The following is a 15,989-nucleotide window of genomic DNA, read 5'->3' as shown; positions in this document are numbered from 1 at the left end:
AAAATCTACTTAAGGACCCTTGTCACGGTAGACAGAATTTTGTGCTTGTCTACATGTTCATACTGTTTCACTGCAAAAATGTGTGCACATTGCACTGTTTCCATATAGGCACATATACTGTGCGCATTGCTATGGTATCCAGCCACCATACGCAGCTTGCAATTTCCTTCCTTTGCCTGTCATCTCTGCTCAGAATTTTTTCAGAACTGTGTTCTATCAAAGAGCAGGAAATGCAGAAGTGTAAGAATCAATAACTTGCATACATATATGATCCACATTTTATTTGGATTTACCACTGTATCATAAGTCAGGTAACCATTTTTCTCATCTTAAATCAGTCAGATTACAACCCTTATTTTAAATTTAAGGAAGTTCAGTAATAGCCCCTGATAATACACAGAATTGCAATAAAAATTTAAAAGGTAGTTTAGTTTGGGGTTTGACAGTCTTGAGGATTCCTTAAGATCATGTTCCTCAAAACTTTTTGACTTCCTACTATAACTAACATGGTGCAGCTTATCATATAATTTCACATTTTTCACTATTTTCAATAGCTATAACTGTATATAAAGTGACTATATGCAAGTCAACAGCTCAGCCTGTATTTGTCCTAAAACTTACAGCTGCAGACATAGGCTTTAGCAGCAAGCAGCTTGTAGCAGAACTTAATTGAAATAACATGGGTTTATTTAATTAATGAGAGATACTAATCAAACATAGCAAAAAGTGCACAGAAGAGTTTTAAGGTCATAGCAAAACAGCAGTAACTCTTGCACGTCTCTCTATAAATATTACTCTGTTAAATGTCAAATGTCCAAAGTCTCTCTAGAGGCAAACGTGTATCTAACTAGACACAATGGCACGAAGAAAATAAGACCATACTAACAGAAACAAAAGGCAGTCTTTTCTTTTTTTTTTTTTTTAAGTCAATCTACAACAGCAGCAAAAGAACAGGCTAAAATGTCAGATTTCATCTGGATTCTTAAAAATAAAATCTTACTCATCAGTTTGAAGACCAACGTATCTTGGACTGGGAACTAACATGACTCTGACATTTTCCAGTTTTCCTTTCAAAATGTGCATAAACTGGTCAAGGTGACTTGAAGGTGGTTTCGTGGTGTATGTTAAGAAAGCATCATCAAAGTTAATGCAGAGTGTTTGTGGCTGATAATGATTCCCAAATGCCAAGCGACCCTAAGTTAAAAGAAAGATGAATTACTTTATTTTGCATTGCTTAGTTTACACTACTTACACAGAGTAATGAACCAGTCTACCGTGCCAGTAAAAACTATGAGTGAAATCTTAGCCACAGTGAAGGCGGTGGCAAAACTTCCACTTACTTCGGTGGGCACATCTACAATAAAAGACTCATGGCATGGCTGCGGCTGACCCAGGCCAGTTGGCTTGGTCGCATGGGGCTGAAAATGGGCAGTGTAGACATTCAGGCTTGGGCTGGAGCCCAGGCTCTGGGATTCTTGCCCTTGTGGGGTTTTGGAACCCTGGCTGCAGCCCAACCCGAACATCTACACTGCCATTTTTATCCCCGTGAGCCTGAGTCCCACAAGCCCTCGTCAAGTGACCCAGGTTCTGGGACTCTGTGCCACAGGGTTTTTATTCCAGTGTAGATATACACAATGGGATCAGGACTTTACCCCATGTGTCCAAACCTGCAGCCCTGACCCAGGTGTCCCCTTGAAGGAGTATGAAGATCCTACATCATTAATGCTGAATTACATTCAAACAGCAGCACTACAAAAAAAAAAAGATCATTGTAGAACAATAGGTAATCAAGAATTTCAGATTCTGTGATAATTTACAATGTACTATGACATATCACAAAAGCTGTTGAACACTATTCTGAATTCACCTGGTACCAGAAAATTCCACTGATTTTAAAAAGATCCTAATACCTATATTAAAAGTGACATGGAAATAAATAATTTCAGTAAATAAGCCACCTAGTTAATTTGTTAGTCTCACATTTAAAAGAAAAAAAATCACACAAAAATCTGTGGTTGAAAATCCAGAGTAAATGGGCTTTTATAAGGGTAGCAGAATTTGTGCTGAAAAAAAATAAAATAAAATAAAGCCAATTGAAACTACCTTCATGATTCAAATAAAAGCATGTCAGAAATAAAGAATTAAATTATGGTAATAATGAAGTCACAACTGTAAAAGTGAATTTTAAAGTTTCCACAACTTAAAGGCATTTATTTATTTATACACCAAATGGGGAATATGTCACTTACTGTGCTAACATTGACTTTGATTACAGGAATAAGGGATCTCCATGAAGAGGAAGGGTCTTGAGATTCTGTTTTTACTTTAACACTAAAAGACAAAAAATCAAATCTATATTCAAATATATGTAATGGACATAAACAAGAAAAATCAGAACTAAAAGCTTTCATGACTCAATCTTTGTTTTGCTACACAGGGGTCATCACCAGATCTCTCATTAAAAGATGCTATGGTTTAACAAATATGTGCAGTAGTCAATTTTACAAGATATGCAACAATAACCACACATATCTAAAAGGAAGATCAAACCCTGTTTTTAAATATTACAGATAATCTTGAGGACACTCAAGCTTAAGCAGCAAGGAAGAGAAGTTACTCATTACTTCTAGCACTGCACACATTGTACAAGATATTATGATTTATTGTCTGTCAGATTTTCGCTTAAGGCATAATGACTTCCGCACAGCACTACCTGAAGAAAAGCGACTGACTAGGAAGAGTTAATGGCCTTCTTCAGAGCCTCATGCTATTAATCCCCTGGAAATGCCTTGTACTGCAGTAGTTCTAGCTGTTCTAAACTGAAAGAAAAAGCCAACAGATGCGAATATTCTTTTGTTTTTGTCATAAAGGTTGTTGAAGTTTCAACTGATTTTGTACACTGCCTTTTCTAGAGAATTAGTGTCCTATACATTAGGACATCTCAGCATTCCCTTTATCTTATAATTTTAATTTCCCCCTCTACCTTTTAATTATGCAAATCTTAAATGGGAGAATTTTACAATTTAAAAGTGTGTAATGAGAGCTGTAACACGTATGAAAAAGGAAGTTCTCATTTTAAGACATATTTAAATAATTAGTTATCAAAAACACTCCTGTCGATTAGCTTGCTAAAACAAAACTTAAGAACATGAGTGCTGAACAGAAAATATTCAGGCAATTAAGACCTCTTATATGCAGATTGTCTTATACTTAACATAGGGCTCGATTGTGCTACCAGGGTCTAGGCCTGGAGACGATCTTCTATATACTCTATACCAGAGGTGGGCAAACTACGGCTCGCGGGACCGTCCTGCCCGGCCCTTGAGCTCCCCGCTGGGGAAGCTAGCCCCCGGCCCCTCCCCTGATGTCCCCTCTCCCCTGCAGCCACGCCGCCGTGCGGGCAGCACTCTGGGCAGCGGGGCTGCGCGCTCCTGCAGGGGAGTATGGCAGCATGTCTGGCTCTGACCAGGTAGCACGGCTGCCAGACATGCTGCTCTGAGCGGCATGGTAAGGGGGCTGGGGCCAGGGCGAGAGGTCCCAGTGGGCAGTCAGGGAACAGGGATCGGGGGGCAGTTGGATAGGTGTGGGAATCCCGGGGGGGGCCTGTCAGGGGGCAGTTGGATGGGGCGGAGGCGATCAGGGGATGGGGAACAGGGAGCTTGGATAAGCATGGGAGTCCCAGCGGGCCTGTCAGGTGGTGGGGGTGTGGAAAGGGGTCGGGGCAGTCCGGGGACAGGGAGCAGAGGGGGTTAGATAGGGGAGGGGGTTCCGGGGGGTTGGATGGGGTGGGAGGTCCCAGGAGGGGGCTGTCAGGGGACAAGGAGCAGCGGGGGTTGGATTGGTGGGGGGGGTCTGAGGCCAGGCTGTTTGGGGAGGCACAGCCTTCCCTACCCGGCCCTCCATACAGTTTTGCAACCCCAATGTGGCCCTCAGGCCAAAAAGTTTGCCCATCCCTGCTCAACACTCTCCCTCCTAGGCAGAAATGTGACTCAACTGCTTCCAATTACATGGTCTTATTCCTGGAGATCAACAAGATTTGTGGTCTGTCCCGCTGGACTATTCTAGGAGGTAGGGAACAAATACTTTCTCCCTCGTGTCTCACAGAACAGAACAACTGGGCAGAAACCCGGGAGGGGGGGAGGGTGCGGCACTTTTCCATTTCTGATTGGAAAAAAGACTGTTCCTCTTCCTCCTGGATTGGACTTAATCACTGATCAATTCATGTGTAATCTTCAGGCTTAAATACTGTAATTTCTTTTATCTGTATGAAACCAGACAAAAGTATCAGCTTTAAAAGAGCGACAGTTGGTTCAGAATAGAACAGTCCATTTGTTTAGTAACACAGGCTGGTGAGAGTACACCACCCCAGTGCTCTGTTCTCTTCACTAGCACCCTATGGAATACCAGGTCAAATTCAAGGTTTAGGTTCTTTCAGTACCCAACATGAAACTAGCCCAGTTTACCTCAGCTACCATTTAATCCTGGACAATCTTGATCTCCCATAAGTATGATCCATTGAAACATTGGAATTGTCAGCCTCAAGAATAAAACCCCTTTATGCAGATGAGGGCCAGTGCTGTGCACATTCCCAAACATACATCAAGGCAATCTTTTTTCTTGCCCAACACCGCCTTGCATTTCCTCTGTTGGCCTCTTCCGAGCAAACAGTGCTGAATTGAAACTCAAAGGTATGGCAGGATTTTGATATAGACAACCATTCACTAAATACTGAAGTGGGGATGTAATATTTTACCTTTCGAGATTGGAGTGTGTTGTCTCTCTTCCATTTTCTTGTGCTTTTTCATCCTCTTTCCTTGATGGAATTATTGTTGGATCCAGACCAAATAATTCCTGAAGTTGTCCATAAAGGGCAGAGCGGTTGTAGACGTGAAATTCAAAGTCATTCACCATGATATACAGTCTAGTTTCTGCTTTTGGATCTGTAAAAGAGGAAAAGGAAAATACTTCTGATTCTACTCAGCAGTTCCTCTCCATAATTCAAGCAAATTCTTCAAAAGTGCATAAATAGTTTGGAAAATGAACTTTACATTGCAGAAAACAAATATTGAAGTACATATTAAACAGATGTAAAAAGAAAAATCCAGACAACGCACAACAAATATTTCTTCACAAAATTTGTTGAATATGCAAAAAGGACCCTGATTTAGTTTCTAACGGTGACAGTATTTTGACTTTTGCCAAGCTATTATAGAAAAAAATAGAATTTACATTACACAAAGTTGTTTATGTAGGTTACTAAATTAGTCATTACAAAGTAGAAGACATAATATGCCAATTTCCAGTATTAAACATGCACATTTTAATATTAATTCAGTATATTACAATTTCAGTGGTGATGCTTCCCCAAATTGAAGAGTCAAGTATGCAATAAGCAAACTAAATAGTACAATATTGCCATTACGAGTGATTTCTTCATTACTAAGCATACTTCAGAGCTTTATTTCTTTACTCAACTTTTTGACTCCTACGTGGGACAGCAATGATCCAAAGTTTATACCACATTCAATGGCTTACAGAAAATAAATTTATCACCTCACTCAAGTTCCTATATGAAAAAAGTCAACACCAAAATGGTTACAACATTGGCTGCATCAGCAGATGACAAGAATTGAATGTGCATACAGAGAAAACTATCTTCTCACTACACATTTTCACATATATTGCTGAACGTTGTGATCTGGCACTCTATGGTGAAATTGTCTGAAAGCCTTTGAGGTGATCTATCATCCTCTTATCACATGCTTTCAATATAAAAAATTTAAACCAATTTATTTTCATGGGATCTAACTCATAAAAAGTGTTACGTTGAAGAGATAGCAAATTGGTAGGGATGCACATAAAAAAGCAGGATGTATAGTGACTTGCAGATCACATGCCACTTATTTAAAGTGATGCAGAAGGTTGGGGTTTTTACTGTAAACTTGTGCTGTTAATGTGTTTTATCTGTCCCCATTTCCCCCTCCGCAAGCATGTTGCAGATAGTACATAGCTTTTTCCTCCCTTAAAGTTTCCCACCTCGGCCATCCCAGAGGAAGTGTTAGCATAGAAGCCACTGGTGTTTTAACCAGTGTACATCAATCTGCTGACAGTAGCTTCAGGCAACATGTTGGTTAAAATGGCAGCAGGGGACTATATTATCATCTGCATAAAAACTCTGACTGTTGGTATGGTAGGCGACCAGCTTGGCTTAACAGTGAAATCTTCGGCGAGCTTAAACTCAAAAAGGAACCTTACGAGAAATAGAAATTTGGACAGATGACTAGGAAGGAGTATAAAAATATTGCTAGAGCATGCAGGGGTGTAATCAAGAAGGCCAAGGTACAATTGGTGTGGCAGCTAGCAAGGGACGTGAAGGGTAACAAGAAGGGTTTCTAAAGGTATGTTAGCAACAAGAAGGTTGTCAGGGAAAGTGTGGGACCCTTACTGAATGGGGTAGGCAACCTAGTGACACATGATGTGGCAAAAGCTGAAGTACCCAATGCTTTTTTGCCTCGGTCTTCACAGACAAAGTCAGCTCCCACACTCCTGCACTGGGCAACACAGTATGGGGAGGAGGTGAGTGAAAGAACAGGTTAAGGACTATTTGGAAAGGCTGGACATGCACAAGTCCATGGGTCCAGATCTAATACATCCAAGGGTGCTGAGGGAGTTGGCTGATGTGATTGCAGAGCCATTGGCCATTATCTTTGAAAATTCATGGCGATCAGAAGAGGTCCTGGTTGACTGGAAAAAGGCAAATATAGTATCCATATTTTTAAAAGGGAAGAAAGAGAACCCAAGGAACTACAGACCCATCAGCCTCACTTAAGTCCCCGGAAAAATCATGGAGCAGGTCCTCAAGGAATCCATTTTGAAGCACTTGGAGGAGAGGAAGGTGATCAGGAACAGTCAACATCGATTCACCAAGGGCAAGTCATGCCTGACCAATCTGATTACCTTCTATGATGAGATAACAGGCTCTGTGGATATAGGGAAAGCGGTGGACGTGATATATCTTGACTTTAGCAAAGCTTTTGATACGGTCTCCCACAGTAATCCTGCCAGCAAGTTAAAAAAGTATGGATTGGATGAATGGGCTATAAGGTGGATAGAAAGCTGGCTAGATTGTCAGGTTCAACAGTAGCTATCAACGGGTAGCTAGCTGTCTAGTTGGCAGCCGGTATCAAGTGGAGTGCCCCAGGGGTCGGTCCTGGGGCCGGTTTTGTTCAACATCTTTATTAATTATCTGGATGATGGGATTAATTGCAACCTCAGCAAGTTCACAGATGACACTAAACTGTGGGGAGAAGGACAGATATGCTGGAGAGTAGGGATAGGATACAGAGGGACCTAGACAAATTAGAAGATTGGGCCAAAATAAATCTGATGAGGTTTAACAAAAACAAGTGCAGAGACCTGCACTTAGGAAGGAAGAATCTCATGTGCCGCTACAGGGTGGGGAACGACTGGCTAAGCAGCAGTTCTGCAGAAAAGGACCTGAGGATTACAGTGGATGAGAAGTTGGATATGAGTCAGCAGTGTGCCCTTTTTGCCAAGGCAGCCAATGGCATATTGGGCTGTATTAGTAAGAGCATTGCCAGCAGAGCGAGGGAAGTGATTATTGCCCTCTATTCAGTACTGGTGAGGCCACACCTGGAGTATTGCGTCCAGTTTTGGTCCCCCCACTACAGAAGGGATATGGACAAATTGGAGAGTCCAGCGGAGGGCAACAAAAATAATTAGGGGGCTGGGGCACATGACTTACGAGGAGAAGCTGAGGGAACTGGGGTTATTTAGTCTGCAGAAGAGAAGAGAGTGAGAAGGGATTTGACAGCAGCCTTCAACTACCTGAAGGGGGTTCCAAAGAGGATGGAGCTCAGCTGTTCTCAGTGGTGGCAGATGACAGAACAAGAAGCAATGGTCTCAAGTTGCAGTGGGGGAGATCTAGGTTGGATATAGGAAACACTATTTCACTAGAAGGGTGGTGAAGCACTGCAATGGGTTACCTAGGGCGGTGGTGGAATCTCCATCCTTAGAGGTTTTTAAGGCCTGGCTTGACAAAGCCCTGGCTGGGATGATTTAGTTGGTATTGGTCCTGCTTTGGGCAGGGGAGTGGACTAGGTGACCTTGTGAGATCTCTTCCAACCCTAATATTCTATGGTTCTATCATAAAAAAGGTAGAACTCTTTAGAACTCTAATTTCTAACAAACAGAACAAAGGAAAAAGATTGAGCGAAACAATGAAGCTGGAAGCAAGAGTAACGGATAAGACAACATTTGAACCCAGTTTTGGAATTTATCTTTAAATTATAGGGAAAAAACATTCTAATGGATGAGCAGAAAGATAATACTTGAAAATTTAAGTTTAGCTGAAAACCCTGAAATATTGGAAATGTACAGATTTTAAATCCTTTCCAGGTAGTACTTTATATCTGCATACTCTTTCACCCAAAGAACTCAAAGCATTTTACAAATGCTAACTGAACATACCACCACTATAAAAAAAAGGAAGTATATCAGACTATAAGAAAAGCACACAGAGTATGTGACTTGCCCAAGGTCACACAGCAAGTCAGTGGCAGACCCAGGAACAAAACATGACTTCCAGATCATTATCCAGTTGTTAGACTACCACAATGATCTGTTAGCATGTGAAATGCAACTGGTATAAAACCTCTTTTTTAAACAGATATGATGCTAGAATTTTACCCAATTATACACAGGATTAGTTCTTGATTACAGAAAACAGATTTACTTTAAGCAATTACTTAATATGCCTAAGCACTGGCACATGTTAGTTAAAGTAGCCACTTTTGTAAACAAGTTTAATAAGAATTACCGAGACACTCTTAATTATACCTCATGCCACTAAAGCTGATAACTTGTACTCTAATCAACCAGGTTGGGTGCTGGCAGTTTTTGAGGGTTTTTTCTTTTTGTTTTAAGAATTTGTAACTTTACCATACAAAAACAAAACAAATATGACATGTGATAGGCAAGATCTCTATACAAAACTTTCAGAGAGCATTTCACTGATAGGTTACAATCCAAGGGTGAATATAGGCAAGAATAACCAAAAGCGATTACTAGGTGCCACAAGTACTCCTTTTCTTTTTACTAATCTCATGGTTTCTCAGGTACAAAGGTAAGAAAATGTCATGGTCTCACGATAACTCCTATTGCACACACAAAAAAGCTTAAATGGCAACGCTGCAAGGACTGAATCAGCCATGAAGACTGAACTGTGTTCTGCCTTCTGAAAGTGGTCTTTCCATGTAAGCTTTCACATACAGTGGACACAAAGTGTGAGAAAGCTAGCAGTTTCACTACCATTTTGCACCTCTTCTGTGGATAAACACACCTCTAGATAAACTTCAACCTGTAGAACTGGCTAACAGTCACACTTTATGAAGTACAGTTCTATAGTGCACACTATTCTATTTCTCCAACTTTATATAATAAAAACATACTGAACCATTAAGTATGCACATGCCTAAACCTCATTACCATTTGCTGTAACTTTCTCTCTTCATCCATCCCCCCTTTCCTTGTCACCCTCATTCAAGTCGAAACTGTGGATTGTAAACTTCTTGTGACAGGAATCTTAACTTTCTAATCTTCTGTAAAACACCTAACGATTTTGGATATTAAATTAAATTAAGCACTAAATTCATGTACTAAATTGCAAATGATCAAACTCACAAATATCTGGACATTTGGGCACACTTAAAATCTGTAGAATATTAGTCTGTAATATGGAATTGACTGATAGTTAAAAACAACAGGAATATTTAATTATATGATTCCATATAGAACATTTGAGAGGCATGCCTTGACTTACTTCTGCTACAGATAGTTTGACCTAATTATGTAACAGCATGATCTAATTACATAAAAAACCCACATAATTTCCCCATAATTACCTGGTTGCGCAAAAAAAAAAAAAGTGTCCCCATTACATATTTACTCAAGAGACCTGAGCTGCTCTGAAATACCACTTAGTCTATTTGTCTAAATTATGGACTGAGGGAAACTGATGCAATTCATATCTTGTGTTAAATAGCTTTTGTTCCCTAACCATTACTTCCATCCACAAGAGTTACATATTTACCTACAAATAAAAGCCAACATTCCATCCTTTATCCCTCCTGCTGAGTTTTCTCCCACCCCTCCATAACTTGAGTTAGTTTCCCAGGCTTTTTCAATGTAAGTCACATTATTTTAAGAAGTACAGAGTTATTGTACCAACTTGGTTTTACACAAATAAGTAAGGAAATAAAGTGTGCTTCACAGGAAGTTAATTAATTAGCAGCAGCAAATCACAGAGGTTCAGATGAGTTATGCACAAAAATATTGGAGTAGACAATAGCTCATCTGGGAGATCTTCATTATCAAGAATATACAAAAGTTAATTTTATAGCTAATACATTCCTTGAGGCAGCCATTAGACTTCATTAATTGAATGAGTTGAATTATAATTCCTTTATTAAAAAAAGAGAGGGGCTTAAAATAGGTAATTATTTTTACAGGCTTTTAGGTTTTTTTGTTTTGTTTTTTTCAAGCGTGAAGGAAGAGGTTTTGTCCTCTTTTTCACACATCAGAACTCTGCTCCAAAATATTTTTAGAGAACACACGCAACTAAGAAAAATGAAACATTTTGGTCATCATATTCTTAAAGAGGAACAAACACTACACCATACTCTTCAGTAATGTTATCAATTTTAATTGAAAGTAAGATGAATAAAAAAGGTTCTGGCTTCCTCAGGGCTTAATCAAAAAAATGATTTCTTTATATAACTGATTATTATTATTAACAGTCATATCACCACACTTGTTCAGGTGATACAATATTAACAGTTCCTCAAAGCTTAGCAATTCATCAGAGATATTCCTCATAAAGTGAAAAATGATCATTAATAATTGTTTAAAATCTATTCCCAACTATCACTACCTTTTCTGTAATTGAGAAAGTCAGCAAGTGACCTAACTGAAGGGGAGTTGGGCGGGGGGAGAAAGAGGGTGTGTTTAAGAAATCCTAGGCTCAGAACACAAAGGAGTGCTTTAGTTTTCTGGGATCAGATGCTACTAGACCTTCTTCATAGTGGCAGACTCACTTTACTACCTCCAATATGAGTGGGAATTGTATTGGTTTCTGGTAACCCAGAACAGTTAGGATTATGAAACATTTATAACTCTTGAATACATTCAGGAGGTAGGGGTAGGTGATAAAAAAAAAGTGTTTTCCCCCCAAAAAAGAAAGAGGTATCCCTTCTCACCATGGTCTAAGATTGTTTCTTAATCAGAAAGATGGTAATTATGTTAAGAGACACAAACAAAGATTTTAGGTGTACCCCGCATAAGATATATTGCTCTACCTTCTCGTTCTGTAACCACTATTGTAGGTAACAGCAGGACCCATACACTCACACCCCAACCCATTCACACACTGGACTGGATCCTGGGTCAGAGTGTGCACAAAAATGCAATAACTACTCCCGAGTGGCGATACAAACACAAAGTAATCATCCATCACAGCACTCAAGGTATCATTAAAAGCCACTTGGCTTCTCAGATAATTCGCTTGACATGGGTTTGATCTGCCTAGTACAATACACACTGATATCACAGCAAATGAATTGTACTATGCAGGTCATACCAAAAGGGTTTTAACAAACCACAAACCTGAACATATGTCTACAATAAAATCTCAAAATGAGAAATATCTAATAGTTGTACACTTGTTAATGGCAAGTCTTTCCTTTTGCAAGTAACAGATTGAAAGAATTAATGTTCCCTCCAAGAAGTAGTGATAGGAGAAAGTTTATTGGGCGGAGGGGGAAGAGAAGCATTCTGAAGTTTTAGTGCATTATGTTACTAATATTTTACTTCTATTAAAGCATATTTTATATAGCACTTTATAAAACACAGAGACTGACCCTACTCCAAAGTTTACTTTAGTCCCTGATGGCTTACTAAACCCTTTAGATATGCATTTTGGGAAATTATGTAATAATTTCAGTAAACTCAAAAAAAGTTATCAGACTTGTTTTCTTTATTGCTTCAGCTTTATATAATGCTTCCACGCTCCATTCCATTAGCTTTTTTCCATGCTCCTATATATTCTATGGAAAGTGAAAATTAGAATAAGTTCTAAAGAAAATGTTCATTAGCACCTGCCCTAGTTTTATCAGAGCACTTAATGGTTAAGATTATTTAAGTAAAAGATGTAATTATTCCTTAAACCCTTGACCTCAGCAGCCCATTTTAGTGGTTTGCCAGTACCACTCTAATAAAAGATATGCAGTGCTCACATCACTCCTTTCATTAACCATTTCCTCTTCCCCCAGCCCATATCTTGTATTTCATATACATATTATTCAGCAAACCATACCACTGACTTACTGTTGTACCCGCTATACATTCCAGTTTGTACCTCCCACCAACAGTGGCAGAGTCTCTCACTGATTTTTCCATCCCTTTGAGTGTTTGGTTTCGAATTTAAAAATGAATATATATATTACAGTATTCTTGTAAAATTCACTTTCCCACCCCAAAACACACACACACAGAGTTTGGTACTGTGGTACCAAAACAAAATTGCAGCCTTATCTCTGTTATCAGAGTTCGTCTGGAAATCTCCTCTTCATAAAAAACACAAGCTTTAATATTCATGACAAGCATGCAGTGGCATGGAACAGGATACCTTGCAGAGCTCATGCATGGTGTTGAGAGCCAGGGAGAAGGAAACCCTCTATTGAGTATTGCATGGCTGACAACTCCTTAGCCAAGCTGTATAAATCTACTCCTTTATTCCCCCAGCCTGCCCCTGCTGCTACAGGCTCTTCCACCTTTGCTTCCCTATGTAGCTTCTGAAGTCCAGTCTTGTGATAGACCTTAGTAGATCAGCAGAAACCATGGGCTTAATGCAGACTCTAAGGTATGCAGCTTATCAAAGAGAAGGTTGAGAAGTGACTTGTGTCTAGGTCAGGGGTGGGAAAACTACAGCCCGCGGGCCATGTCTAGCCCTTCAGACCTTTTATCCAGCCCTCAAGCTCCCACCGGGGAGTGGGGTTGGGGGCTTTCCACCCCAGAGCCTGCACCCCAGCCAAAGCCCTTAACCCCCTGCACCCCAGCCCCAGCCCTGACCCCCTCCCTCTCTCCAAACCCCTCCATCCTAGCCTGGTACACTGTCCTGCACCCCAAACCCCTCATCCCCAGCCCCACCCCAGAGCCCACACCCCCAGCCAAGCCCTCACACCCCTCCGCACCCCAACTCCCTGCCTCATCTGAGAGCCACCTCCCACCCTCTGAACCCCACAGTCCCAGCCCGGAGCCCCCTCCCACACCCTGAACTCCTCATTTCTGGCCCCACCCCAGAGCCTGCACCCTCAGCAGGAGTCCTCACCTCCTCCCACTCCCCAACCCCCAATTTTGCGAGAATTCATGGGCCACCATACAATTTTTATACCCAGATGTGGCCCTCGGGCCAAAAAGTTTGCCCACCCCTGATCTAGGTACTTCTTCGCGTATGCATAATGTGCCTCAGATGGCACGTGACCAGGATTCATCTCCGAATTTAGTCTGCTGGTTGGATCATTAGCTTCTCTGGCTCGGGCTGGGTACTGATGGTGACTGACATGAATACTGATCTATGCCCCCTGTCTAGGTATTTAAACATGGAAAAGCTGTCTGTGGGGGAGAGAGGGGCTTTTCAGTCTTGCTGACAAAAGACATAAGATCCAATGGCTGGAAGTTGAAGTTAAACAAATTCAACTTTGAAACAAGATGCAATTTCCAACCAGAGAGGGTAAACAAACATTGGAACAGCTTAAGAGGGAAGGTGCTGGACTCACCATCACTTGGAATCTTTAAGATTTGATTAGATATCTTTCTAAAAGATACACTTTAATCTAGCTTCTGAGAGAAATTCTACAGCCTGTACGCATGGGTGGGGGGGCGGGGGGGTCAGGTGGATGGTCATGGTGGTCCCTTCTGGCCTTGAAATCTGTGAATCCTCTTGCTCATCCTCTTCCTTTGCGGGTCATGGGGAGAACAGGATTATCTGTTTTACCCTCAATATGCTCATAAAACTTGCAGCTCTGTATTAAGACAATGACTATAACCAAATCTCATGCTTCAGAGCTTCAGCCAGTTGCCTGCAGAAGTCAGGAAGGAATTTTTTCCCCCAGTGCCCAACTGGCATAACATATTCATGGGGTGAGAGTGGGAGGGATGTTTCATCTTCCTCTGAAGCATCAGAAATTGGCTGCAGCTGAACATGGCATACCAGATGGAATGGACCAGTGCTTTAAGTAGCTACAAAAAATCCTTTCTTAGATGCCTGGCTGGCGTACTTGCTCACGTACTTAATCACCAGATTTGGGGTTGATAAAGAATTTTCTCCCAGGTCAGATTGGCAGACACTTGGGAAAGCGGGGCGGGGGGTGGGGGGTTACTCTCCTTGCACAGCATTGAGGGGCAGGAGATAGGTGAGATATACCCAGATAAACCTGATGGTGCACAACTGTTTAATTAGATGAAAGCATTTCAGGCCTTGGGATACTAAAGTCGTTGGGCTCAATGTAGAGATCAGGGTGCAACTTAATGGCCCATGATATTACAGGTCAGACTAGAAGGTCCCTTCCAACCTCAAGCTCTATGAAAGATACATAGCAGCCTCTGTTGATTTTAGCAAAAAGTAAAGGAGTCCTTGTGGCACCTTAGAGACTAACAAATTTATTTGAGCATAAGCTTTCGTGAGCTACAGCTCACTTCATCGGATGCATTCAGTGGAAAATACAGTGTGGAGATTTATATACATAGAGAACATGAAACAATGGGTGTTACCATACACACTGTAACGAATAGCTCACCTTACCTGATCACTCTTATTACAGTGTGTATGGTAACACCCATTGTTTCATGTTCTCTATGTATATAAATCTCCACACTGTATTTTCCACTGAATGCATCCGATGAAGTGAGCTGTAGCTCACGAAAGCTTATGCTCAAATAAATTTGTTAGTCTCTAAGGTGCCACAAGTACTCCTTTTCTTTTTGCGAATACAGACTAACACAGCTGCTACTCTGAAACCTGTTGATTTTAGGAGTCAGCAAGGAGGCTAATGTGGATCTGGGAGCAGGAATGAATGTATGAAACCTGGGGTCACAGGGGAATAGAATACTGTTGACTTGAAGTTTATTGAGAAGGCAGAAGAGCCATAAAACCTTCTCAACATAACGGGAAGTCTGAGGAGTTTATGAGCTTCACAGATATCTACATTATGATGGAAGGAAAGCCCAAGGGAACTTAAGAGCTCCAATGGAGCTCCATTTAGAGATTGGCCTTCCCTGAGTACATTTAAATCCTTACAAATGCAGGGAATTTTTTTCCAGAAGGAACACAGAGATTTAGAATTTCTGTTCTTTTTTAAATAAAGATATATAAGCTCCTGGTCGTTCACTTTTCATTTTTAGAAGCGTTGTAGTACATAGACATTTTCCTTCAGGAGAACTTAAGCTCTATTTCTTTTTCACTTTATTGCAGATTTGAACAAACCGATGCAGCAATCATGCCTGGCTCCATCAGGTATCCAGACCGCTCTGGGTGATAAGCTGCCACCAGAACAAATTACACGAGAACAAAAATAAAGAGATTTTTAAATGTAATGTGCTATTGGACTTCTGCAATTTAGTCAGGTAGTCAGCATATTTTAAAGGTGGAATATGCCGAACTGGTGAAGGAGTTTGTTTTTTAAGAAGAAAAAAAAGAAAAAAAGAGCAGCTCTGCTAAAGCAACCGTGAATAAAAAAAAAAAAAAAAAAAAAGGCAGCAGCATAGTTTTTTTTCTAAAGAGGAAATCAAATTACTTAATGAATACTATTTCCTTCAGGTTATTTTGATATTACATCAACAATCTTCTTTTAAAAATGCCAGAAAAAGAGCCACTGTTCGTAACGTTTGCTATTTTCTGTACAAGTGTTCAAAAA

General features: G+C 40.6%; 1 protein-coding gene across 1 annotated transcript in view; it reads right to left on the bottom strand.

Annotated features, from left to right (window-relative positions):
- The window catches only part of BLTP1 (bridge-like lipid transfer protein family member 1), a 245,540-nt gene that overhangs the window by 190,433 nt on the left and 39,118 nt on the right, over positions 1-15,989 (bottom strand). The window contains exons 7-9 of the mRNA XM_084626089.1: positions 4,754-4,940; positions 2,250-2,331; positions 1,001-1,194 (exon numbers count right to left, since the gene is read on the bottom strand). Coding sequence (XP_084482215.1) covers positions 1,001-1,194; positions 2,250-2,331; positions 4,754-4,940 — 463 coding nt within the window. The remainder of the gene's footprint in view (positions 1-1,000; positions 1,195-2,249; positions 2,332-4,753; positions 4,941-15,989) is intronic.

The sequence above is a fragment of the Lepidochelys olivacea genome, assembly GCF_965140295.1.
Source record: "Lepidochelys olivacea isolate rLepOli2 genome assembly, chromosome: 4".
In the NCBI taxonomy this organism is placed as follows: Eukaryota; Metazoa; Chordata; order Testudines; family Cheloniidae; genus Lepidochelys; species Lepidochelys olivacea.
This window is presented reverse-complemented; position numbering and strand designations above follow the sequence as displayed.